The 27,981-nt window shown below is 47.8% G+C and overlaps 1 protein-coding gene across 3 annotated transcripts in view; it reads right to left on the bottom strand.

The window, feature by feature from the left end:
- Window positions 1–14,901, bottom strand: part of TBX4 (T-box transcription factor 4) — a 29,797-nt gene extending 14,896 nt beyond the window's left edge. For 2 of the 3 annotated variants that reach the window (XM_081271804.1, XM_081271805.1), the window contains exons 1-4: window positions 14,732–14,901; window positions 10,778–10,966; window positions 9,906–10,000; window positions 1,695–1,814 (exon numbers count right to left, since the gene is read on the bottom strand). In XM_081271804.1, the coding sequence (XP_081127930.1) occupies window positions 1,695–1,814; window positions 9,906–10,000; window positions 10,778–10,963 (401 nt within the window). In that variant the 5' untranslated portion in view covers window positions 10,964–10,966; window positions 14,732–14,901. Of the gene's footprint in view, window positions 1–1,694; window positions 1,815–9,905; window positions 10,058–10,777; window positions 10,986–14,731 lie in introns of those variants that run through there. The other variant, XM_081271803.1, reaches the window with a different exon arrangement.
- Between the last annotated feature and the right edge of the window lie 13,080 nt (window positions 14,902–27,981).

The following is a 27,981-nucleotide window of genomic DNA, read 5'->3' as shown; positions in this document are numbered from 1 at the left end:
TTCAGGTAGGAGCAAGGGCAGGGGAGAGAGTGCTAATGAAGAGGAAGGAAGCACAGTTCTGAAACTCTTTTACTTCACTGCAGTAGAGAGAGAGATGGGGAGGAAATATGAGAATTTAGATGAAGGATTCAGGTAATCACAAAGATAACTGTGGGAAAATTTAGGCACTTTTGTGTGCCATATTTATAATTTATATTTGTTTATTTTCCTTTATGCAATGCTAGGGATTGAACCCAGGGCCTCACACATGCTAGGCAAGTGCTTTACCACTGAGCTACATCCACAGCCCTTTTTATAGCTTATTTTATTTATTTATTTTTGGTACTGGGGATTGAACTCAGGGGCACTTAACCACTGAGCCACATCCCCAGCCCTACTTTGTATTTTATTTAGAGACAGGGTGTCACTGAGTTGCTTAGCCCCTCACTTTTGCTAAGGCTGGCTTTGAACTCACAATCCTCCTGCCTCAGCCTCCTGAGCCACTGGGATTATAGGCATGCGTCACTGTGCCTGGCTTTTTATATCTTATTTTGAGACAGGGTCTCACTAAGTTGCTGAGGCTCATCTCAAACTTACAATCCCCCTGCCTCACTCAGCCTTCCAAGTCACTGGGATTTTAGGTGCACCACTATGCCCAGCTTATATTTGTAATTTTTAAAAATATATTTATTTTTTAGTTTTAGGTGGACACAATATCTTTATTTTATTTTTATGTGGTGCTGAAGATCAAACCCAGTGCCTCATGCATGCTAGGTGAGCACTCTACCACTGAGCCACAACCCCAGACCCTTATATTTATAATTTTTAAATGTTATAAGTTGTACTAGCTGGAGGTAACTTCTCAAAGGGCCTAGACATCTTTTAAATTGCTTGCCCAAAAAATCATGCCAAGAAATTAATTAGCAGCTGGCTCTCAGCCAGAGCCTGCTTTGAATTCTGATCTAGGCCAAAGAGAGAAAAAAGAGAAATGTGGACTTGGCCACCAAATCCTGCCTCCTCAACTCAATCTCTGCCAGCTCTCCTATCCCATCATGGAGCCCAGGCCCCTGGCCAGCATCCCTCTTTCAGTGGGCCCTGCTGAGCTCCAAAGGCAGAGAGTATTAAATAGTTAGTTCATGAAAAGTAACCAGCACTGACTTACCTATCTGGCCCCAGTGTTGTCTGGCTCCTCAACCTGCCTATCTGCCCAGGCCCTTGCTAAAGGGTCCTACCATCTGACCCCCAGCAACAGCCTCATTCAGTCTGAAGGTGGACATATTCTATAGCCAGACAAAGAAGACATGAGTGGACAAACAGGAGAGAGCCACTGCCAGCCAGGTGTCAACTATTAAAGACCCCCAAGAAAAACGGTTCCCATTCTCCTCCTGAGTGAAACACTGACAGAGCTTGAATCTTCCATGTTAGTGTTTCCCAATACCCAAAAGCACTGTCATCAAATCCTAATTTTCTGTGCCCGCCAGGACAGCATGAACCCCAGAAGTCCACAAACACCAAACACTGCAGCTATTTCAGCTTGAGCCCCACCTGGGCAGGTGTGCAAACACCTGAAGCCCTCCCCAGCCTCTGCAGCAGGAAGTAGACTGGAGGCTGTGGTTCTGGGAAGTAACTTAAAGAATAGTTGGGGGATCCCTGGACCAATTTTGTGGGCATAAGTGGGAAGGGCAGTTGAGGGAAGATGGCCCCAGGCCTCTTACCATTTGTTGTCACAGAACTTGTAGCGGTGGTCATCTGCAGGGACGATGTCAATCAGCAGGATGTACTTGGTCTTGGGGTTCATGCCTGTGACTTTAACCTTGTAGCTGGGGAACATCCTCCTGGAGGAATCAAGGGGTGAGACAGAGTGTGGACAGAGAACCAGGAGAGATGGAACAGAGTGAGCGAGGGCAGAGAGTGCCCTTTTAGCAAGAGATCGTGGCCCTATAGCAGTTACATGGCACCTCCGTTTGCCCTAGCTGCTCTTGAACCCCACAGCATTCAGTCTGTGTCCGGGAAAACAGTTTACATGATATCCCAAATTTCCCTCTCCCCCCAGGTCTCCAAAGATTGGGGCCCAGTGTCTGTGAGCCACTGAAGCACAGAAATCCTGGTCAGGATTCTGAGAGAGGATTTTAACATCAAACTGGTATGCTAGTCTGTACATAGCTAAAGTTCTGGGGCACCACCACAGACTGCCACAGCATATGACCTGGAAGTCCCTGTCAGCTGCTTCTATGCACAATGAGATGCCTCCTTTGTGTCCCATCCTGTGGAAATCTTGTGAGCTTTTTAACACAACTTGCAGGAAAACAGGAGAGTGCTGCTGAAAACCCTGCTAAGTTTGGATTCCTCCTTTGTGTTCAGCAAGGGTATTTCTCACTGTGAATGCCTCACCTGGGCCAGTGCACCTAACTGAAATCAGGAAAACTGGATCCAGGAACACAGATTCTGAAACCACCATGCCATACTCCACAGCCCGATTCCACCACTGATAAGGTGTTGGGCAACTTGAGTTTCCTGTGCTGTGGTTTCCCTACCTCTAAATTGAGGATAACATCACTAGCTAGATCATAGACTGCCACGTGGATTAAATGAGTCTACTTGTGACTATTATTACTGCCCCCTCTCTGCTTCACCGCACCCCTAAGTCTGTGGTATGACCTATTTTCATGAAAATGGATTCACCAAAGAACAGTTTTCCAGTTCCTACAGCCCATGCTGAGGCTGTCCAGGATCCTAAGGCTCAGAGAACATTCTAGAGAAAGGGTTCCCAGACCCCTGAGCACATACACACATATCTTCAGGGGCATAGCTCCCTCCCCTGGCCACCAGGCCCCTGAACTTCCCCAGAGGAGCAGACGGATCTTCCTCACACTATCTCCCAGTAGTCCCCTGCCCCGCACTCCATCTTCCACAAAAGTACTCTTGCTAGCAGGGAGTGAAGCAGGATCCAAACCTAAGAACTGAAAGACACTAGGGAAATGGGTACCATCCCACCCTGAGCTGTGTCACTACCTAGACAGTCCACTCCAAGAAAACCATCAGCAAGCTGTCTGCCTCTCATAACCCAAGAGAGTATGGGTACCTTCACAAAATGCTGCCCTAGACACCTCAAACAGATCAGAGTCCCCATTTTGTTCACAGAGGTACCAGCTTACCTGGGTATGACAGGGCTTCCAGAAAGAATCAAGCAGGCAGACCCTACAGCAAGCCCCTCCAGGACCCTGAGGCAGAGGAAGGGCTCAATCCCTGCCCTGTCCAGGCCCAGCCTGTGCCTCCTCTCCTGCTTCGGGAGAGGCCTATGAGCGCCCTGCAGCGGGGAAGAGGGGCTGTGCTGGGCCTGTGCACACACGCGCATGTGCAAGTGCGCATGTGTGCCGTGCCTGGAGGGCGGGGGTAGTTCTAGCTGCTAGTCTAGGGACTTATAAACTGTGTGGAAGAATTTGTCTCAGATGTCAATTGAAAGCATTTTCAAATGTCCACCCCACCCCCTCTATGGGAAGTGAAAAGGCTCAGGAACCCAATCCTGCCTCCTGTTCACCAGCCCTCTGCCCGGCCTGGGGGCACAGCTGGAGCCTGCACTACCCACTTTCCTGGCTCTGCCTTTCTCGAGGTGGGCCTGAAGCTGGAGGGGGAGGGCAGCAGCTGCCTGGCCTTCCCTTCAGGGAGGAAGGAAGGCCAAGAATCCTGTCCCCTCCAGTCCACCATTTTGTAACTGCTATAGAAACAGCCACAAAATGGGGCAACCCTGGCGGTGCTTCTGCTGGCCTGGCACCTGTGGCCTGCACTTAGACTGTTTCTCCTGTAATCACTCCAGGTGGCAACAGCAGAGGGCAGCCACAGCTTCTTGCCCAGGCCAGTGTCCACACAGGGGGCCAGGCAGGAGGAAATGGCTGACTGCCACTTCACCAGTCTTCATAACCCAGATGGAGAACAGGATGAGGGATCCTTTCCTTCCGCTCCTCCTCCCTAGTACACTTAACCTCAGCAGCTCAGGAGGCCAGGGGTTGACTGAGTGCTTATTAGAAGCCCTTTTAGGAGCCTGTACTCTGCCCCGCAGGGCTTGGAACTGGTATCTTGTGAGCTGGCGCCTCTGGGAAGCTGACCAGAGATCAGACTCCAGACAGATAGTAGTCTCAGGGAGGTGTTAGGGCACTGGTGCAAGGAAGGAGAATACCTCCTAGCCTCTGCCTCTTCTGCCCACAGTTTCCCCTCTTCCTGTGGAAGCAATCTTCAGAATCAGGGAGGGCAGATATCTGGTCTAGCTGGGGTGTTTGAAAGTCTTTGGCTGCAGGCTGAGGTGGCTGAGGCTCAGGAAGCTCCACTGCCTTCAGAGAAACAGATGGCCAGGTCTCTGGCAGGGTACAGTTTCAGCACAGGGTACAGCTTCTGGGACCATGAAGAACACACTACCGACCCATATCATTCTCCCACCTAGGTGGCTCCAGGAAGATGAATGGCCCAGCCCCGGTGGAGGAAGGGCTGCAGGAGAAAGTGAGGCACACCTCCACCTGTGGCATCTATCTGTCCTTGGTTGTTAAGGGAACCCAAAGACCTGGCTTGAGGGTTTTCATCAGATCAGCATGACACAGGCAGCAGAGGCCAGGCTAGATTTGGGAGCTGTGACTTCCTCTGAGCTCTACTGGTGAAGTAAAGGTCCTCCCTAATGAAACATACGAAACCACGGAGTAAGATGTAAGTTACTCCTCTGATTTATGACATAAAATGTACCTGAAAACCAACACCTTCTGGGGAAAGGAAACCTCTGTGGGCTTGCGGGGAGGGGGAGGATCAAGAAGAGAGGCACTGACTGCGCCATCTCCATCTCCCTCTCAGGCCCTTGTCACTAGTGCCCACCAGCTGCTGGCCCCAGGCTGCCTGCTCTGTCCCTGTGCCCGCACGCTCCCAGTTCCCTCCAGGCCTCTTGCCCCGCCCACTTTCCCCGCGACCCGCCTGCAGCCTTCACGCAGGACCCTCGCGCCTTCTCCCCGGGCGCCGTGCGCCCTCTCGGTGCTGTCCCAGTTCCCCGCACCCCTTGGACTCAGTACCACCAGACACATGGGCACTCCCCCGGCACAGCACGCGCGGAAATGGCTCCGCCAGGGGAATAAACAAGCTGCCTCCTCGCCGCCCGCGAGGAGATGAAAGCCCGGGTTTCTTCTCTGATCATGAGACGGGCTCTGAAAGGGTGCGGGCCTGGAGCCTTTATCTGCTTCATACTCGGAAATGGTTTTAGAATGAGCTGCTAAGATAAGCGTTCTCCGACGTTTTTGGGTGTCGGAGGCTTGCGGGGCCCGGGCAGGGGCTTGGGGGCATTTTAATTTTGGCAACAAATCTGTAAACGCGAACTCACTATAGAGAGAAGGGACGCCCAAGTGATCGCTGTGCCGAGGGAGCCACGCGGCTCCCAGGTCAAAGCGGTTGTCAAATTCAAGGCGCTGACCTTCCTGCCCACCCCCAACCACGGAGCGTGGGGCTGAGAATAGAGGACCTAGGGTCTCATCCGATTCTCTCCGCCTGGCCTGGCTTCAAACCCACTTCAGCCTGGACTTCCCTGGGACTCCGGGGGGCTCCAGAAGCAACTACCTGCGCCTTTTCTTAAATTCGGCACAAAAATAAATCTAAGGGGTGAGAAGTCTGGAAAGTGGTTTCCAGGGTGGGAGTGGTGGTGACTGGAGGGCGCTCAGGAGGGACTCTGGGTGTTCTCTTCCTTTCTCTAGATTGTAGTTTCAGCTCTGTCCCTTTTGTGAAAAGTTATAGAGCTGTATCCCTAAAATTCGTACATTTTTCTGCAGAAATACTGCAGTAAAATCAACATTAAAATTATATATGCTCACACACACATATACACACATGCCTTAGAGCCAGAGTCTGGAAAAAGAAGAAAAAAAAAAGCTGCAGGGAAAAGACAGGGGTACACTGGAAACTTCAGTGACTTCTACCCCTAATGTCCAGGGTCCTCAGGAAGAATACTAGATAGGATGGGAAGAGGCCAGGGCTCAGACACCAAGGCTGAGGTTAGGGTGGGGTAGGGATGGGTGCTGCTTATACTGAAGCCAAACATTTTGTAGCCAAAAGATTTCTGAGAACATGCCCAAGCTACTCAATTGATTTGCACTACACACACACACACACATACACACACACACACACACACACACACACACACACACAGTTTTCTAATTCGCCCAAAGTATTTTTAAGAAATATTTTCCCTGAGGGGAGGAGCAGGGTGAGGGTGTGTGGAATGGATGCTGTTTGGGAAGGTCAGTTGCTTCTCTTAGATTTTTTTTTTTTAAAAGGCACTTCCTTTTGATAGACTTTTGCTTTCAGAAAATACTTTAAGAAGAGATCAAAGCACTCTCTCCCCAACCCACTTTCCCAGTGTCTTCAACCCTTACTTCTCTTATCATCCACGCCACTGGGCTCTGACGCTCTGTATACAGAGCGAGGGCAATTGGCTTTGAAGCCCCGGATTAAGCCTGGCCAAATCCTTGCCTCAGAATAACAAACAATACAGGTTCAACAGGAGTTCTCATCGGTAGTTCATTTTTCAAACGCAAATTCACTGTCACTAACACAAGCAACATTGAACTCAACAGGCTATGAAGGCTGATAGTGGAGATTTATCTGGTGGCAAAACATGACCTAGGAGTAGGGCAGTCCGACGGTTAGGGAATTTTCATTTTGGGGAGTTTATATTTAAATTTTTGTGGAGCTCACTTTTATCTGTATTTGGGAGAAAATGCAGTTTCTCACATGTATCAAGCTTGGCAGCAATGTGGAGTCTGCTTTCTGCAGTGACCAGCATGAGCCCTGTGGGTGCAGGGGCCTGAGATGGACAGAAACTGGCTGGGGAGCCGTTTGGCCCCCGTTTTATACCTGACATCAGGGGTTCCTGAGCATCCAGAAATTGGTATGTTATCTTGTGGTTGGCATTTTATTCACCAAATGAAAATTGACAATTCATTCTCTAATCACTTTCAAGGACTCAGACAGGCTCAGATAGGAGGCTTATGAGCCAAGAACTCAAACTGGCTTGAGAACATTCTGCATCCCCTTTTCCAGGAACCCCTCTTCCCCAACCAGGCAGTGTGTTATCATGTCCCCAACCAGTCATGGTCTCTAGGGCAGAACAGCCCCACATTAAACAGGGCTCTGCAAAAAAAATGCAATCAAGGGGATTTCTCAAAGCTAGGGTCTTGTTCTGGGTGGGTGTGGGGTGCATCATCTGCTTGGCTCGTGTAGTCCTATCGATTGCCTAACTTCCCTGCTCTGGGTTTAGTTTATGTCTTCCCAGTTCTCTTCCAGTTCTCGCAGTCTAGGAATCTGTGATCCAAGGTTTAGGAGAGAGGTTCAGGCCATCTGCTAAGAAATGAAACTGTCCCAGGAAGGGTTCTGGTGGAAACACAGAGTTTAGGGGAACAGGGAGAGGCACAGGAAAGAATGTTGCCTACAAAGCAAGCTGCATCCAGAGCCTGCCCTTGCACAATCATCAGAGTGATAAAAGTGGTTTCTGAAGACATTGGGGTGCTGGGAGCTGGGGTGCAGCTCAGTGGTAGAGCAACATGTGCAAAACCCCGAGTTGGATGTGCAAAACCCTGAGTAGGATCCCCAGCATTAAAAAAAAAAAAGTGTGCAGCCATGCAGGAGGACATGGGGTCTATGAGAATCGTGGGGTGGGCGTAGGGAGGAATGAGGCTAGTGACTTAGTGACTTTCTTAAGAACTAGACCAGATCCAAAGATAACTTTCTGCCACAGAAATTAAAGGCTGTGATGAATCTGTAATCATCCCAGCCTCCCACCCCCCTGTACTGAGGATTGAACCCAGGAGTTTCACAGATGCTAGGCAAACACACTACCACTGAGCTATATCCCTAGCCCTGTCCATTTTATTTTCTCAAAGTTGCCCAGGCTCATTTGGAATTTGCGACCTCCTGCCTCAGCCTCTGGAGGAACTGGGATTACAAGGGTGCGCCACCACACCCAATGCATCACCATCATTTTGAAACTATTATCATCATTCCCTGAGGCTCCTCTCTAAGCCATCATGAGGATCAGGCACAAACATCTGCCTAAAGCTGGTCACCTCTGGAATGTGTGTGTGTGTGTGTGTGTGTGTGTGTGTGTGTGTGCACGTGCGTGCTGCTCTCTCAGAGCAAGGAGGTAAGAGGACACACACAGGTGCAGGAAACCCTCTGAGGAGAACCACAAATGACTTTTGTTTAAAATGGCAGAGGCCAGACACATACAGAGAACATGTGGGCCATTTAGTTTGAAGAGACAAGATTATTTCTGCTGCCTAAAAAATTGGAACTTCTGGATCTTTTTTTTTTCCTTCCCTCTACTTCATCAGCACAAGAAATAAATCCCCCTCTCAACACCTGTAATCCACTTGACAATTTCCCCAGCAACATTCACATGATCCCTTGGTTGGAGTCTATCAATAATTAAAAAAAAAAAAGAAGGGCAGCAGGTACGTCTATAACTACCATTTACCTGACACCACAAAGCTTACAGGAGTGACCAAGTGCACTCAGAAAGAGGCTGAACTTGCAACAACCAACAACCGGACCTTCTCTCCTCAATGGCTACTCCACACAGCACCCTCTACCAAACTCTCTCATGCATCCTCTTCCTCATCCTCAAATGCAGCAAACTCAGTCCTGAAACCAACCTGCCTCATTCCCTAATAGAGGCCCTCGGTAGCCATGCCACCTCCCTGACTAAGGCACGAGTGTGGCCAAGTATCCAGACCTCTTCCCTCAACAAAATAAAGCATTGCAAGAGCCTGCCAGCAAACAAAGAATGACCACAGCACCCCTACACCACACACAACAAACCAGATGCTTTTTGTTTCTTTTGAATACTTCTTGTTTCTTTTGAATATCGCTGTGCTAGGTACTTTACAAACAATTATAAGGACCTTTTCTTTTAAGGACAGGGGCAGGCAGAGACCCTTAAGTCTCTTATCTGAGGTCGCAGAGAAAGAAATAGCTGAACAGGCGCACTCCCCCATCTCACGATCTAACTCCAGATCCCTGGCTTTTGATGGTTTACCATCAAATTTCTTTAAAATCCCAATTTGGGGCCCACAACCAGGCAAAGGGACACTTTTATACCTAACCTATCCCTGGGGACCAAAATCAAGTGTGTACATGTGGAAAGAGCAAAGGGTGGGGAGAGTGTTCCTGAACCTGAACTTTCCAGTGTCTTCAGCAATCTCCCCTCACCTGTCAACCATTCTCCTGAGTCATTCCTGCCCCACCCCAGACACCCCATCCCAACGACTCTCTGTCATCTGCCATCTGAGTCTTCCTCCTCTCACTCTCTCCTCCCTGTTCTCTCCCACAGACACCAGCGCATTTTAAAGATGTTTCCACTTTATAAATCATCCCTCTCTGGCAGCCACTGAGAGCTGCCCCAAACAGCACATACAGAGCCCAACGGGTGCCTTCCCCTCAGCCCAGGAGCAGCTTGGAAACAGAGGCATGAGAGACTTGTGGGTCATTCTGCTCCTGAAAAGTTACATAAATTGAAAAACAGTCCCATCCTCATCCTCTTCTACCATCTGCCAGGGAGCATCTCCCAATTCAAACAATCAGAGAAACCCTGCTAGTCCCCAGAGAGAGGAGGACAAAGCAACCCTGCAGGAGGGCAAAAGGACTGGGAATAGCCATCCTCATTTGCATATCATTTGCACAGTATTGCCCCCCTCTCAAACTTTGCAGCAGCTCCCTCCAAGGAGTAATTCCCTGAGCCTTGGCTGCAGGTCCCAAGCTGCTGTGGGGTGTGACCCTGAGATCTGAGTGTTCGACAGGACTCCCATGGGACCTCAGGCTGGGAACGATTGCTAACTGAACTTTCTGAGATGATTCCCATTGCTCCGGCTTGCCAACCACCCTCCAAGTAGATCTCCGCGGCTGACCTGCCCGCCTTGGTGATGATCATCTCAGTGCCCGCCTCGTGAAACTTCTTCCAGAGCTCCTTCTCATGCAGCCCCACCTTGATGTTCTCGATGGTCTGGGGAGGTGAAGGAAGGGGACTCATGTCTGTTTGTCCCAGGGCTCCAAGAGGAGCCTGTGGAAAGGAGAACGCAGATCGAAGGAAGTGTGCAGAACACACCAGCCCAGAAGCCCACGTCTCAAGACTTCCTTCTACAAAATTATTTTGAGACATTGGTGAATTTAAACAATTTAATTGGTGAATTTAAACAATTTAATTTAAATTGGTGAATTTAAACAATTTAATTTAAATTGGTGAATTTAAACAATTTAATCAGACCCCTTTAGGGTCCTCAGAGGTAGATGATACTCTTCAACCCAATCACTTCAGGTGGCTGGCTGTGGGCAGACACAAGGATACCGGGAGAGGCACACACAGCTCGGATTCTGTGCATGAGGATTACCGGGTTATCACAGGGAAGCCTCAGCAACGTACACTGGGCCTCGAAGTGGCAAAGCGACTCCAGTGCACAACCATAAGGGGTCGGCTTGTCCCACCCGCTTCCAGGCGTTCACCCCTGCCCTCTCAAGTTTTCAGGACTAAACATTTGGCTCGGGCTCTCTTGGCTAGTGCAGGAATCTCCCTCCCCAGCCTGCCCCACAGTAGCCCTGAGGGTTCAAAGTGGATAAGGATCCAAAAAACCAAGAGTATGAGGCTTGCCCAGGGAGAACCAAAAAGCAGACAGTCAGGCTGCTTGGTTGCCCTGAAAGAGTTCTGCCCGTGATCAGACTGAATGACCCGCACAGGCAGACAAACCGACGCCCGAAGTCTACCCGACGGCTGGCGCTGCCCTACCTGCTCTGCAGCGGCAACGTCTGTGCCGGGGCCTGGGGGACTGCCGAGCGCGGCTCCGCTGAGGCTGGGCGCTGCCAGCGCGGGCTCCGGGGCGTTGGCGGTGTTGGCCGAGCTGCCCTCCCCGAGCGCTGGACCCGGGGCCCGGAAGGCCTCCTCGCTCTCGGACAGGCCTTTATCCTGCAGCATCTCCTGCGGGCACAGCACGCACCAAGTCACTCTACCAGATCCACAGTGGCCCAGGCCCGCAAGCAGCCCTCTCCAGCAGAGCTGGGGTCCTCATGCAGGCGTGGAGGCAGCACTGGCGCACGTGGACCCCGCCCCCTTCTGAGCTGGGGGAGGGAGCGTGTGGAGAGGGCAGAACCCTCAGGGTTCTGGACCTAGTAGGGTCTGTGTTCAGTTGAGATCTGCCAGTGTGGAGACGTGTGATGAGTAGGTCCGGGGTAAGACCCGCCCTCTCCGCATAGCCCCATTTGCAACTCCTGTCCCTCCTTCCTGCTGGGCAACATGGAACCCGAGGCCTGGGTCTTCTAAGTGGAGTACAGGTCCCATTCTTGGTCCAGGGCAACCAGAACACTCCCTGGACTGGCAAGAGAAGACAGCCAGGCCTGAAGGTAGGGACCAAAGCTCCAGCAGCTCCACACCTGCAGAGAACTAGAGCTGGGTGGCCCTTTAGGCCTCTATTCATTCATCTGCCCTCACCCACCCATTCAGATGGCACTCAGGTAGAGACTTCTGAACCAAAGACTTTCACTCTTACACATTCCCACCGGGCACAAGCATCCTCACACAAGGGCACAGGACCCTTACACTGCATCCATCCCACTCAAACAGCTACACTTTGTTAGGGCTCCTTTGATTCAGGCCCTGATCTTTGTCAGGACTCTCATTCTCACTGGTGCATTGGTCCAAAGGAGCCAAACCCTTCCTAGCCAAGGATCCCAGGCCAGTAGGTTAGGTCCAGTTCATAGGCACAGTCCAGTCTTGCCTCAGGGCACAGTGCTATTTCCCTAAGTTCCTGGGCCTATGCACGCTCCTACCCATGTGTCTTCTCCCAGTCTGCAGCTGGTCCTGGACTACCAGAAGGAGCCCCCAGTTTGCAAGGACCAACCAGTTGGGTCCTACATCCCTCAGGAGTGCAATCCTACGCTATCTCTGCTCCACTTCTTACCTCCCGGCTCTGGTTAAGTTCTGGTGGGCTTTCAGTATGTCTGACTGCCTATCTTGTGGCTGGGTGCCTCTTCCTTTTTTCCTCCTATCTTCTTTCTGTTTTCTCCTGAATCTCCCTTGGTATCCCCAAGCTCTGATCCCTCGCCCACCCTGTTCAGTAAACTCCCCATCCCGGACTTGAGATTTCAGCTCCCAGGGCCTGGCAAAGTAAACAAGCCAAGTGCAACTGAGGAGATAAAAAGGGGCCAGGGCTGGGAAAAGCCCATAAAGATAAGGCTGACAGCCTAGCGGGTCCTTGGCCACAGCCTGGAACAAGAGTCGCAGGACGTGGTCGGCCCCATCCCGGGCTCTTTGAACCACGTGCGGGTTCCGCTGGGCTGAGCCTTGGAAACCTAGGAGCCCCTAAACAGGGGGACGCTGCACGACGACGATAGTAGTTGCGCGCTGGAGTCAAGGCACTGTTTCCCACTATATCTGGGCCCGAGCCAGGATAGGCGCCCGCGAACGGTGGGTCCCAAGCGCCACGGCTTGCGAGACCAGGAGGAGGGGCTGCCTCCAGCGTTGCGGACCTAGCCACTAGGTCCTCTGAGGGGCTTCTGTCACCCCGGAGCCCTACAGAGACGCTGTTCGACTGGAGTCTAGCACTCTTAATCCAGCTCCACACAGAGCACATCCGCTGAGCGTGCCCACTGACGCGGGTCTAGTCGCTTGGACTGGCTACGAATTGCACTGCGTTCTTTCCCTCTTCGGGGTTCGCTTCCTCCTTTTCTCGGTCCCGGAGCCCCATCCTCATCTTTAGACAGCTTGCCCTCTCCGAACACCCGGACAATTCCCTTTTTTTCCCCAGCCCAGCTGACCCGAAGGGGCAGTCCCCGCTGTCCCCCTCGGACTCTGAGCCCCAATGCTCTTGGATGCTAGACCGCCGGCTCTCGCCATCAGCCAGGGTCGGCGGCCAGCGCTCGCCCGCCGCAGCCTCTGAGCGGGTCCTTCACGTCGACCGTCCGCGGGTTCTGCTCCCTCAGCGCTTGGGCTCTCGCTTTCGGCAGCCTCGTTTTCGAGGGCAGCATTTTTCTTTTCACTTTTAGATCAGTAAAGATGTTTCTCTTGCACTGAGTAAATTGATATTTTGTACTATTTTTAATATTTTAATTGTGCCCATTATCAGTAGAATAATGCTGTGGTCAGTTCAGTAACATTAAGAATATTTATCCTACCACACAAATTATTTGTACTCTTATCTTTAATACTGTATGGTCAAATCACTGATTTGATTCGTTGATTTATCATTTTTTAATATGTTATTGATTTTCTATCTCAGCTTCAGCATTCCAGAGCCCCTGGCGGATCAGTAACACTGTTGCCAATATCTAGGAAGACTCGATATTCCAAAAGGTCACTAATAATCTATCCTTATTTTATTTTTACTCCATATCTCTCAAATGTTTCCGTTTCTATCTCTCTATTCTGTTTAGATTTTGTCACTCTGTCTCAATAGTAGGTTATCTGCTATAACTTGTAATATTATTGTTTTCGATATTCAAATTAATTTTCTATATTTCTTGTTATTTTACCATAATTTGTTTTGTTAGGATTGTTCATAATGCTCCAGGTACTATTCTTCATCACATCATTACAATATCTTGTTACTTTGTCATTATTTGTAATGTTACAGATCTTAACTCGCTAGTTATTTTTCATCACATCATTACTTCTTGTTACTTTGTCATAATTTGCAATATTGCTGTAGCTCAATACTCTGATTATTTTTCATCACATCTATACAATACTTCTTATTACTCAACCATTATTTATAATGTTGTGATTATTAATGCCTTGGTCATAAATTGTCATATTACTCCAGCAGTTCTCATTACTGCATCTTATACTACTATTACCCTTAAGACTTTTGTTAATATTTAATAAATCAATACATTATACAATATTATAGTATATGATAGCATTCTATCAGTACTAATAGTATTTCCTTTCATAATATTTTTCATTGTTCACCTTTTGCCTAGTTTATTTCCTACAGTTGCCTATAGTTTAGTAATTTGTTATAGCATTACTATTTGTTGTTTTTGCAATTGATTTTAATAAAATAGTTCCTACGTAGTTCCTGTATTTGGTGTTATTTTGTCTTTAATTCTTTTAATGTTGTGATTACAATTCTTACTTGATTTTGAAAGTGACTTATTTTATTATTGTAAAATTCAAGTGTTTTATCAGTTATGCTACTTAGCCCTGTTTCTTTGGTTATTGCTTACATCTTGATAATTTTTGATCATCGATTGTTACTTATATTCAGTGTCCCTTGGTTTAATTTTGAAGGGTCTGTTGTATGAAAGACTCTTAAGTCCAGTATTCTGATCACTTATATTTTTTGCAACGATTTTTGCCGCCAGTATCCGGGATATCTTCCTTGGCTTTTTTCTCTGTAAACACCAATTTCAAGGCCACTATTCCTCCTGTCACAGCTTAACATTGTTCCTAGAGTGCTGGCTCTATCATGTCCATACTCTTGTCCATACCCTAAACCCATTTAGTACTGTTACTCGGAAAAGAGGGCTTGCGCCCCAACTGCTGGGTATCGGGCCGAGGCAGCTGCTAGACCTGAAGCGCTATCGTCGCCCTCCTTGTAGCCTTGACCTTCCTTAGGTTCTTATCCTGGTTGTGTTACTTGCCCCAGCTCATCCTCCTCGGCCCCGTAGCCAAATTCTGGGCTGTTGGTGTCCTCAGCCCCGCAAGCCCGGCTCACCCCCCCATCCCGCTGAAAACGACACTCACCCTAACTGCACTGCCGCATGCGGAGGTGCCTGCTGCCCGAGGTCCACTGCAGGCTTGGGTCTGGGGAACGCAGGACAACCCGGGCTCCGACTCTGGGCGCCGGTTCAGGGTAGCGCTGCCGGTCGCACCCTCGGGGTCGGACACATCCCGGCTGTGGAGCGGGCCCTTGATCTCCGAGGCTGCACTTTGGGGCCTTAGCTCCCTCCTCCCTCCCTCCCTCCCGCCCTCCGAGGCCGCACGCCCCCCCCTCCGCCCGCGCTGACGTCGTCGCTGTCAATCAGTCGGCACCCGCCGCCCCCCCGGGGAGGGGGGCTCTGGGGTCCTCCGGCTCCACCGCCCTCTCGGACCCCAATCCCGGAGCTGGCCTCCAACTCCTCCACCGCGCGGCCTGGTGCCCTCCCCGCGGCCCTCGGCCCCGCCGACCGACCGGGTAGGGGCCGCGAGCCCCGCATGGTTTAGATTAGAGAGGCGGGAAGAGAGGGCGAGCGGCCCTGTCGTGCCGCCCGGCTCCCACCCGAGGATTGTCAACTAGGACCGCTCGCCCGGCGCCGCGGGGCCAGCAGACTGGGATGCTCTACCGCTGGGCCTGGCTCTTGCCGGGCCCACTTCCAGACAGCCACTTCCACGAACCCCCCACCCTCTCTCCGACCCGCTCCCCGTCATACACGCAGTTTATTTGGAAGCCCATTTCCCAGGGCCGTGGGAGCACACGCGCTCTATAGCCCCTCGCGCCCTTTACCCACCATGCCCACCCCAATCCTCACACCTGCAGGCTCCGGGCACTGGGTCTCTGCTCCCCAAGCCCTGCTCTTCCCAGCCTGGAGGCCGCGAGCACAGGACCTGGTCTGGAGCGCCTTGGAGTCGGCAGCGGAGGTCACCGGTGAGGGCAGGCCTTGCGTTCGGGCAAGGAGGAGGCCTGGTGGTGGCCGGGTCTGGAGTAGCGGCGCAGGAGAGGTGCTGGGCCCGTCTCTGAGTTGAAGCTCAGGCCAGGCTTGAGGGTGCCAGGCTTGGCAGAGCCTTTTGGGGAAACTGTCGCCGAGCGCCAGAACTCCACCAGCAGGTCCCCTAGATGCTGCAAAGTTGAAGATGAAGCCCAGTGCCTGCTGCTTCAGTTTATTAACAGACACTCTGGTGGGTATCAGCCCAGTCTCCGTGCCTCAGAAAGTGAGGCCCGCTCAGCCGCCTAGACCTCCCTATCCAGCCTGCCCCCTTCTGGGTCCACTTACCTCTATTCTTCTCTGTACCTTTCCACAGGCCCCTGAGGTTCCACAGGCAGAGAGACCCATGTGGACCTCAGCCCATGCCCCAGCCTCACAGCCTGTCACATGTCCATAATACCTGGGCAAGGACAAACTTGCCCACCCATCCTCAAAGGCCCCAGAATTCTCCACCAATAAGGATTCCTAGATTGGTTCCTCAGTTCTCAGCAAGGGCTGCATCCTCCCCTCCACTGGGGTCCCCAACCTTTTCAATCAACCACTGTTCCTTTCCAGATTCTGACCCCAGAATTAGATGGGAAGGGAACAGCTCAGGGAAATTCCTCTCCTAGATGCATCTAAGAAATGGAAAGCCAGAATCAATACTTCCTTCACCTCCCTGCACTCAAAGGAGGAAGCAAAACATCAACTCATAAAGCCAGCTGCTGCTGTCAGGAGCCTGTGTCCGCTCAACAGTCAGCCCACTGCTCAAGAATCCCTATCAGCGAGGGGTACCAGATTCCTCTACCTCATCTTTCCTCCATAACTCCTCTCTTGAAGTTCCAGACCACAGAAGGGAAGTAAGATCTAAGAGAGGTGGAGAAACTTAATCCTTTCCCAATCCTGCCTCCTTCTGGAGTGGAGAAAGGGAAGGCCCTGGTGTTTCGAAGATGCCTAGGGAGTCATGTTTCCTGTGTCAGGGAGAACTGGATGACAAGCCTCAGCTTCTGCTCTCAAGCCCCCCCTCCCATGCCCTCTTCAACAACTTGTAGGAAAGTTCTTTGCAAATAAATAGTGGCAACCTAACCAGCCAATTACTATGTGAAATGGTGAACAGGGAGAGCAGTGAATCACCAGGTAATATGGAAAGACTAGAGTTAGGCCGGGCTCTAAAAGAATTTGACAGTCATGGGAGGAAGTTCATAATGAGACCATATAGCATAGCTCTTCTAAACAAAAGGAAAAACTAGACTGGAGCTTTCAATGAGTGCAAGTCTTTCTGAAGACTCACAAGACACAGTCTAAATCAACACTGACTGGTTCATGATGACATGGAGAAATGAGATATGAAAGGGACAGGCAAGGTTTTGGCAGTGAAAAGGAAGCAGCAAACCAGCCAGAAAGTGAGTAAGGTGACCTACGTGCACTCCCCATTGCAAGAATGGGATAGCTTATTTTGTTAGTTCTAAGACATATTTTGACATCTCTGAAATTGGGGTACAACTTATAATCAATAGTGTGTTATAGCACCATAGCAGTGTTTTTTCTCCTTAGTGGTACATAAAGTAATAGAATAGCTTACAAATGACTAATAAAGTGTAGTATTTTCTGATAAATAGCCTATAGGGAAAAAAAGGAGAAAACTTCTTTTTTGTCCTACAAAATTGCTTTGAGAAATTCATACCCACACACCACCCCAACTAGCTAAACAAATAACATTATGCTAAGCATTTATCATGCTGATTTAGGTTAGTTTAGGGGAATATTCTCAGATCTGATGTCAGGCTGACCTTGGTTTTTGTTTTATTTGGGGTTTTGTTGTTGTTGTTGTTGTTGTTGTACTGGGGATTGAATCCAGGTTTGCTTTACCACTGAGCTATATCCCCAGCCCCTTTTACTTTTTATTTTTAGATAGAGTCTTATTAAGTTGCTGAGGCTGGCCTTGAACTTGCCATCCTCCTGCCTCAGCCTCCCATGTTATAATTGTGAGATTATGGGCCTGTGACCTTATGCCCAGCTTGACTTTGGTTTTTGAAACCAGCTTTGAATCCTGCATCACCAATTAGGAGCTGTGTGACCTTAAGCAAGTCCTTTAATACCCACATCGAGTGGGGATAATCACACCAACTTATTAGCTTATTGTAAGGATTGGCTAAATGAATGCATGTAAATGCCCTAACATGTGACAGGTGGTTAACAAAGGTATTAAGTGTCCTAAGTATTTTAAAAATTTATTTCTAACCCTCACTAAATAAAAAAGAAAAGAAAGAAAGAAAGAAAGAGAAAAGAATAGAGAGGAGAAAAAAACAGAAAAAAAAGGCTCAACATGATTTATAATCAAAATAATCTAGTAAAAATACAAATATACATGTTTGTGGTGATGCTGATATAACAAACCTACTCTGCTGCCAGGTGTATAAAAATATAGTACATAAGATTATGTACAGTATATAAGAGTTGGTAATAAACAACTATATTTATATATATTTACTATACGAAAACCCAAATAGACTGCCAGGTAGAGCATGCCTATAATCCCAATATCTCAGTAGGCTAAGGCAGGAGAATTGCAAGTTTGAGGTCAGCCTCAGCTACTTAGTGAGACCCTGTCTCAAAATAAAAAATAACAAATGGCTGGGGATGTGGCTCACTGGTAGAATGCCCTGGGTTCAATCCCCAGTACCATAAAATAAAACAAACAAATAAACAATTAAGTTCAAAGCAAAGAAGAAAACCTACATGCTATCACTAAGTGCTGACAATGTTGCTAAAATTGAGAGCAAATCTAGCCTACCAGCATCAGGGCAAAATGGCATTTCTCCATTTTGGAAATGTGGAAGCAGTAATTCTTTGGTGAAGGGTAGAAGAACAAACTTTCCTGGCCCTAAAATTTGAAAGTAGCTTCCCATGTAAATTTTAGTTTTTATATCTGTACAGGGTTTTACCATTTACAAAATGGTTTTGCAACTTCTATCTCATTTGACAATGTATTAACTTCATTTTGTCTCTATTCTATGAATTTATTCATCCAAAAAAATACTTATCAAGTACTTACTATGTGCCAGACACATAAACAAGAGGAAAAGCCAATTAACAAATCCTATTAGTTAGCCAACTGATTGGCTAACCAGTGTTGCTTGCAAATTCACTAACAAATGACCTGCAAGCTTATTACTTAATCACCTCAATAATAACTCCTAGAGGGAGCAGAAGCTACAGGATAAGCTAGAGAAGCCCAGTCAGTACAGTAAAGTGGCTGCCCAGAACATAAGTCAGATTTGGTTGAAGATGACTGAGCACTAGAGTGAAAAGCAATTTATAATTTAAAAACAAACAAAAAACCCTAAGTCGTTGGTCATGGTGCTATACTTGGTAATCCTACTCACTCAGGAGGCTGAAACAGAATTCTAAGTTGAAGCCAACCTGGATAACTTAAGTGAAACCCTGTATCAAACTAAAAAATAAAAAGGGCTGGGGATGTAGCTCAGCAATAAAGTGCCCCTGAGTTCAATTCCCAGTACCACAAAAAAATAATTAATTAAAAAGAAATTTTAAAACCTAGGTCTTTAGAGCATTTATATGAATACCAATGCCAAGCCCCAACCCAGACCAAATGAGTCAGAATCTCTGAGAGTAGAACCAAGGTTGAGAACCACTGTTCTATTCCAAGCATGGAAATTCTCTTCTCTCTCTTCAGCTAGGGATCATCACATGATCCAGCATTGACCAATGATACCTAAGCAGAAGATGAGGGGAGGAAGGTTATGGGAAACGTTTTGCTTTCTTGATAAAGGGGAAAACAGTTTTCCTTTCTCTCATGAGTAAAATCCTTGGAGTTCTCACTGTCTAGGGACCTTAAGGCAAGAAAGATGAAGAGCAATAAGATATCAGAGCAAAAAGATCAAAGAAGCCTGGATTACTTGTGGCATCACTGAGCAAGTAAGCCAGTTCCAGCTGCTTCTTGTAATGTGACAAAAATAAGCTCTTTTCCTTTATATCACTGTTAGTCTGGATCTCTGTTTCCTACAGCCAAATATATGCCTGAGACATGTACAGGTCCCAGCCAGTGTTCTAGGCAAGTCTCATAAATTTAGCAAGACCCTGTCTCAAAAAATAAAAAGTGGGCTGGGGCTGGGGCTCAGTGGAAGAGCACTTTCCTAGCCCTTGCAAGGCACTGGGTTCGATCCTCAGCACCACATAAAAAAAAAAACATCTACTAAGTACTCCATGCAGAAAGAAACATATCTAAGAGTCTGTGTGCTCCTGGCATGTGCATGCCTTCCCACCCAAATCCAGGAAACAAAACCCTCCACTTCCTTCCCAGCTATTTAATTCTGTGTGTGCTAAGGTTTAAGGCCTGGGATCCTTATGAATCCTCTAAAAGGGAAAGGATGAATGAAGCCACAGGGAATTTATCTGTCCCCTGTGGATTTACTATAATCCAGTAGCTCCAAATCTTGGTTCCAGATCCCCCAGCCTACATCCCTCTGGGACTAGCAAGCTCAGGAGGCCAGGGTGGGAATAGGAATTTGAGCCCACTCTGGAGGCTGGAGGCTGGAGGCTGGAGCAAGGTGGATTGGGAGGTAGATGGCAGCAGCTGCTGCCACAGGTGCTTCCCCTCATTCCACAGATGGAGGTTGCTCACCTGACCTCTCACCATAGCCTCCTGGGCCTTCTTCCACCAAAGAGAATTAGGAAACTTCCAGTTAGAAGGAACTGAGGGCCAGGCATAGTGACACATGCCTGTAATCCCAGGATTTAGGAGGCTGTGGCAGAAGAATTGCAAGTTCTAGGCCAGTCTCATAAATTTAGCAAGACCCTGTCTCAAAAAATAAAAAGTGGGCTGGGGTTGGGGCTCAATGGAAGAGCCCTTTCCTAGCCCTTGCAAGGCACTGGGTTCGATCCTCAGCACCACATAAAAAACAAAGAAATAAATAAAGTTATTGTGTCCATCTACAACTAAAATATATATATATATATATATATATATATACATATATATATATGTATATATATATATATATATATATATATATTTTAATTAAAAGGGCTGGGGCTATAGCTCAGTGATAGAGAGCTTGTCTTGCACATGTGAGGCACTGGGTTCAATCCTCAGCACCACATAAAAATAAATAAATAAAGATATTGTGTCCATAAAGAATTTAAATAAATAAATAAAGGGCTGGAGATACAGCTCAATGAGAAAGCTCTCCTGGGTTCAATCCCCTATACCAAAAAAAGGAACTGAGGATGGGGTTTCCCTGATACTTGAACTGGATGAGGCAGTCTGGGCTGAGCTGACTATAGAACTGAGGACAGTGATTCTCCACCAGTACAGGTAGGTCCCTCCTGCAACTCTCATTGAGACCCTGCAGAGGTAAGAAATGGATTCTCAAACCTGGGTTGTACATAGCCTGGGCTAGCAATCTAGACCTCCTGTTCCAGAGTTCTCCTCTGTAAATGGATCAGCCTGCTCCTGCCCCCCAACAATTACACTATACTCTCCTGAACTGCCACTTTCTTCCATTTCCTCCAGGAAGACTTCTCTGAAAAACACATTTATTTTAGTCTCTGCCTGAAGAGAAGGTACACCTGCTAGGTGAAAGAATTTCCTAAATCAGAGAAATTATTTGATTAACTGACTCTTTTTTCTTCTGCTTTTATTCTTCCTAAGCGTGGATAATCCAAAATTGGCTTTTAATTTGGCTCCTCGGGAATATTTCTGAATGAGGAGCTGAAACAAATTAGAATTCAAGAATGAGAAAGTATGTGGGAAAAAGACAAAGAGAGAGAGAGGGAGGGAGGGAGAGAAAGTATGTGGGCTATCAGAAAACTTTGGGATTCAAATTTAAAAACCTGAATTTAGAGCCAGGCATGGTGATGTGTGGCTATAGTCCCAGCCTAGGAAGCCCAAGGTGGGAGGGCAGAAAGATCACGTGAGCTCTGGAGTTGGAGGTCAGCCCGGGCAACATAGCAAGACCTGGTCTAACAAAATTAAGAAAAACAAAAAAACCCTGAATTCAGGTCTTCAACAGGCTATTTGCAGAGACATAGGAGCATTATCAGTTTTTTGTTTGATTGGTTTTATTTTTGGTGCCAGGGATTAAACCCAGGGGCATTTAACCACTAACCCACATCCCCATCCCCTTTTTGTATTTTAATTAGAGACAAGGTCTCACTGAGTTGCTCAGGGCCTTGCTAAATTGCTGAGGCTGGCTTTGAACTTTTGATCCTCCTGTCTCAGCCTCCAGAGCCTCTGGGATTACAGGTGTGCATCTCCTTCCCTGGAAGCACTATCAATTTTAAGACTGTTTCCTCATCCATCAAATTAATTTAATCAAAAGAGCCACTTCATAGAATAGCAGGAAGAAAGAAGTGATAGCTCATAGATAAAAGTAATTTGAGGGCTGGGTTGTGGCTCAGAGGAAGAGGGCTGGCATAGCATTCATGAGGCACTGGGTTTGATCCTCAGCACCACATTTGAGGGCTCACAAATAGTTCACATTTATTGCACACCTACAATGTGCCTGGCAGGATTCTAAGAACCTTATATGCATTATTGCAGTTCAATCTCTCTATCCTATCTTATGTACTATCATAAACCCAATTTTACAGATAGAGAAATTGAGGTCAGATAATTGCCCAGGGACATATAACCAGGAAATCAATTCAGGATTTGAAGCCAATTAGTCTGGACCTTGAGCACCCATACTTTTAAATACAATGCTCTATGATCACTTCACCTAAGTGGGTTTTACATATTAAGCAGAGATAATAGTACTTCCCTCATAGTGTTGCTGCAAGTAACATAGTGTCTAGCTGGACATGTAGTCTCAGCTACTTGAGAGGCTGAAGTAGGAGGATGGCTTGAGCCTAGGATTTGGGGACCCACTGGGAAGCACAAAAAGACCCCATCTCTTAAAAAGGAAAAGAAAAAAGAAGTAACATAGTGCTTGACACATAGTCACACTCAAATCCTAGTATCATTATCAATAATAGGACTTGTTGGGGTTTGGGTTGTGGCTCAGGGAATTTCCATTTCCTCATTCAGTCCCCAAAGCTTGCCCTGCATGTGTGAGGCCCTGGGTTCCATCCTCAGCACCACATAAAAATAAATAAAATAAAGATATGTGTCCAATTACAACTAAAAAATATATTTTAAAAAACAGGACTTGTCCAAGTTTCACAATTAAAAGGTCATTGGACCCATAGAATTCTGGAACCCAAGGTATTTTTTCCCCATTTTTTTTTTCAAAATTTTTAATTGCTGATGGACCTCAATTTTATTTATTTACTTACTTATTTATATGTGGTGCTGAGATTTGAACTCAGTGCCTCGCACATGCTAGGCAAGCGCTCAACCAATGAGCCCCAGCCCCAGCCCCTCCCATATTTTTTATTGGTACATTAGAGTTATACATAATGGTGGGATTTGTATTTACATATTCACATATGCACACGATGTATGAATATAATTTGACCAATATAATTCCTCAATATTTCCTCTTACCCTCCCCTCCTCCCTTCCCCTCTCCCTTTTCTCTACTCATCTGATTTCTCCCTTCCATTTTCATGAGACTCCCCCCAACACACAACATTTGTTTCCCTTTTTTTTTTTTTTTTTTAAAGAGAGAGTGAGAGAGGAGAGAGAGAGAGAATTTTTTAATATTTATTTTTTAGTTCTCGGCTGACACAATATCTTTGTTGGTATGTGGTGCTGAGGATCGAACCCGGGCCGCACGCATGCCAGGCGAGCGCGCTACCGCTTGAGCCACATCCCCAGCCCTGTTTCCCTTTTTTGTCTCTAGCTTTCACATATGAGAGAAAACACACAACCCTTCACTTTTTGAGTTTGGCTTCTTTCACGTTATCTGACATAGAACCCAAGATCTATTAGCTATTATTATAGTTGTCAAATCTAGGGCCTTACGCAGGCTAAATTTTCTAAAAAATAAAATATCCACCCAGAGAACAAAGACTAATCATCCCCGTCTTCAGACTCCCCCACAGAGAGCCACTTCCGGCCTCCTTCATGGTCCTGACAACACCAGGCTCTATCCCCTACTGACCACCCCCAAGCCAGCTACCCATGAGTATGGGCTGCTCACTCACCAGGAGTATTGTTGATGGGACAGCACATTACACACACACACTCCACTGCAAGTGTTTCATGTGCTGAGACACCGCTGATGGCCCTTTCTAGCTGGGAACACAGCCATGGCCAAAAATGGCACATTCCTGACTATACCAAACACACATGAGGATGAGGAAAAGTGTGCTTTCATCTAGAATTAAATTCTCTCTAACAAACCACTGAGCAAGGAACCTTCTGTTCTCCCCTGCTTCACACCCCATATACTTGGGCACAAACCCGCTGCCCCAGAGGTAATCCATTGTAAGCTTTGCAGAGTGTGCTCAGAACACCAATTTCTCTCTTCCTCCTTGGTTTATGATTGTCATTATGAAGATGCCATACAAACTAAAAACCAAATAACCCACCTAACAATGCTGCATGTTTGCCAAAGGGACCTCCAACGAAAAGCACAGTTGGGACTTCCACGCCCTTTGCACATCACAGAGCCTTTCTCTCTCTGTGTACCAAGCTCTTTTCCTTTTTCAGGTCCAAAAAACTGTGCTGGAGTCTTCTGGGTACCCCTCCACTACCAACACTGTCTCCTTCAAACATCCTCCAGCAGCCATGGGCCTCACTCACCTAGAGTGACTCTCTGTGCTTCAGTCATGGATTTTTCCATCCCCAACTCTAAGGGCGCAGGCACAATAGAAAAAGAAATGGAAGGAAGCTTGATGTGGCAAAAAGTGGGAAGAATTGGAAGACACTAGAGAAAGGATCTTGTTCGCTAATAACTCAAAACTTAACTCTTGCAGATTTCAAAATGGGAAGCTGTTCCTTGCCTCCAAGATCCATAAGCTTTCTCCATTTGGCTAATATTTGGGAAGTACCTCCTAACATCTAGCTTCAACCCCTCTTGCTGCAGTTGGTCCTTTCTTTAAAGAAAGTGCTAGGGCTCTGTTAACTGCTCAGACCTACACAGTAAGAATTTCCATTTCCTCATTCAGTCCCCAAAGCTGGATGGATGAAGATGTCCAAGTAGCACTTTGCTATGGAGCTAAGCCAACTCTTGGCACTGCACAGGGTGCAGACCCAAGTCTGTGCCTTCCTGGGAAGCAGGCCCAGATCTGTGGCTTCTCCAGGAGATTCAACAGACCCTAGAAGCGGGGGGGAGGGGGGGCAGGAAGGGTCCCTAGCCCCAACCCTACCTTCTTGCATTGCCTTAAGTTTCTTCTTTGAACACATTTCTGTATTTATTGGGCTTCATTTAACCCCCGCCATGTCCTCCTGGGATCATTTATTTGGTAACTGTCACTTAGACTGCTTGGGCATTAACCTCATAATCCTATTGATTTCCTCCAAGCTAGTTGGAGGTTTTCTGCCTTCTTCCTGGGCGGGTAAAGACTGATTCCTAGCTCTGATCATGACCGAAGATGACACCCCATACTGGTAAAGGATCTGCCCAGAGGGTGGTCTAGGCGCTCCTCGGTCCCACTTTTGCCCTTCCCAGTCAACCGGAGACAGACTTACGAGGCGGGCTCAGTTGCTTAAGTGTGAGGTAGGGTGGCTAAGCGCTCAGCACCACCAGGAGCTCCCTGAGTGGCTACTGAGGCTGTCCTTCAATTCAAAGGGCCTACACTTCACCAATCGCAGCTCTGATCGGCCTGCAACTCCGCCCCTTTCCGCCATTTTGGATTACGGAGGGGCAAGGGGCCCAATCACTGAGTGGAAAACCGATGAGGGTGGGACTGAGGTCTAGGCTCAGGACCACGTGGTTGCCGGCCTGTGCAGCCACCTGCGGCTGGTAGCCTGGCCCCTGTCGAGTTGCAGCTGCAGCTCCCAGACACCACCCCAGCCCGTCGCCAGGGGATTAGTGTCCGTCTGTCGGTTGGGACAGCCTCAGTGGGGGTTGTCCCGGTCCAGACAAGGGCCTCCACTTTGCCCTTCCCCAGGACCCCCATCTGCCCTCCCCATCAGCATGGACAGGAGGATTGTTTTGGGGGGTCTGAATGCCTGGGGGTGCTGGTCTCCCCCAGAGCTGAGGTGTGGGGTGACCGGAGTCCCCCTCCTTGCCAAGCCTGAGCCACATGTGCTGGGAAGTTCATTTCCCCTTGTTTTCCAGAACGGGCTTTGGGATTGACCCCAGGAGTGACCCCAGTGTCAGGAGGCATTAATGATCTCCATACGGGCAATAAACAGGCAGACCGGCTGGCTTGGTGTGGAGGTGCCCTGGAATGGGGCCGCCTTATTAGCCTCACATTCGCTCATGGGTAGAGACTTAATTAGCGAGGGCTCCCTTATTCCTCTCCCCCTCCCCCAAGCATCCTTGAGTTCCATGGGAACCTGGTTAGAGACACTGGAGTCTAGTGGCTGGTTCCTTGCTTCTCATGGGCTTCCTCAATAGGTAACCTTTTCAGACCGCAGCTCAGCCACTTGCCTACTTCTTGCAGTACTTGTAACTTGGTCCTGATAAAGTCCCTCTTTTTGTTTGTTTTTCTAGATTGAATCCACAAGTACTTCGCCACTGAGCTACACCCCCAGCCCTTTTTATTTTTTATTTTGAGACAGATTCTTGCTAAGTTGTTGAGACTGGCCTTGAACTGGGCAAGCATCCTGCCTAGGCCTTTCCTATAGCTGGGATTACAGGCGTGGCCCCCCTATGCCAGTCAAGTCCATCTTATTAAAGCCTCCACAGTCCAAATCCACAAGCATGTATCAGCTCACATTTTTGTCTACCAAACCCAGAAACAAAAAGATCTTCCCGCTAGGCAAGCCCTCTACCACTGAGCCACATCTCTAGCCACCACCCCCTCCTCCTTTTTTGAGACAAATTCTCACCAAATTGCACCCTCTGGCCTTGAACTTGCATTCCTCTTGCCACTGCCTCCCAAGTAGCTGGGATTATAGGTGTGCCCAAATCTTCCTTTTATTTAACTTAAATCCCTCCTGCCCATTTGAGTTTGAGCTGACTGAGCCTTATTTTCCCAAAGAGCAAAGGAAAAGAGCTGGTTACTATACTTCCCTTTACCCCCAAATGGTCTTTAAGCAACTACGTTGATTATTACAAGCACAATCTGATTTATTACAAGTCTTTCCAAATCCATCTCCTTACTGTAAGTTACTTGTTCTTAAGTCGTGTGGCTTAACTTCTTTATGCTTTGGTTTCCTTATCTGTACAATTATTTTAATAATCACCAAGCACTACATGCTAGGCATAGTACTAAGCCCTAGGGGAGTGAAGCTGAAGAAAATTAGGCCCTACTTAGGGGAGTTTCAAATGTTGTGAAGGAGACAGACTTGTGAACAAATGCAGTAACGACTCAGATTCAGGTCTGCAAACTAAGTCCATATTAAGTGTGATGAAAGTAGAAAAGAGGAATTGTCAAACTCAACCTGGCTTATTGAAGAAGGCTCTATGAGAGGTAAGACCTGAGTCCATTTGGAGGGGTACTGGGGATATAGCCCAGGGGCAATTTACCACTAAGCTACATCCCTAGACTGATTTATTTATTATTATTTTTAAGAGAGAGAGATAATTTTTTAATATTTATTTTTTATTTTTCAGTGGACACAACATCTTTGTTTGTATGTAGTGCTGAGGATCGAACCCAGGCCGCATGCATGCCAGGCAAGCGCGCTACCGCTTGACCCACATCCCCAGCCCCTATTTATTTATTATTTTGAGTCAGTGCCATACTAAGTTGCTGAGGAGGTCTCAAACTTGCCATCCTCCTGTCTCAGCCTCCTGAGTCTCTGGGATTACAGGCATGTGCCATACACCAGCAAAGGGTACTGAACTTTCTCTCTGTAGGTCCCATATTCTGACAAAGAGAAGGATGAGATTTGAGATGAGCTAGGAATTGTAGGGGAAAGAATCATTGCGTTTGGTTTAGTTTGTTGGGACAATAAGTGAAGGGGTTCAGCCAACCCCCAACCAAGACTATGTGACCCTAATTAACCCATTCAAACACTCTTTTCCTAGAATTCTAATTTTGAGCACAATGGTGGAAAGAATGAAATTACCTTACTGTACAGTTTGGTTTTAATTCAATAAGCACTACATGGTAGGTGATGTTCTACTACATTCTTCATTGTTCTTGCCCTCGAGAAGTCATTCACCTGCATCTGCTGCTCAGCTCCTCGGAGCTGCTCTGGACACCATTAAATCTGAACCTGGATTTTTGTCCTTTCCTTCAAGTCAGTGAGTTGCCCTGTCCTTCCACAAGTTGCTCTTGTGAAGCCAACCAAGGACATTTCCACAG

Source organism: Spermophilus citellus (genome assembly GCF_964194105.1).
Source record: "Spermophilus citellus genome assembly, chromosome: 17".
NCBI lineage: Eukaryota > Metazoa > Chordata > Mammalia > Rodentia > Sciuridae > Spermophilus > Spermophilus citellus.
The sequence above is the reverse complement of the archived record's forward strand: the minus strand, read 5'-3'. Positions and strand labels throughout refer to the sequence as shown.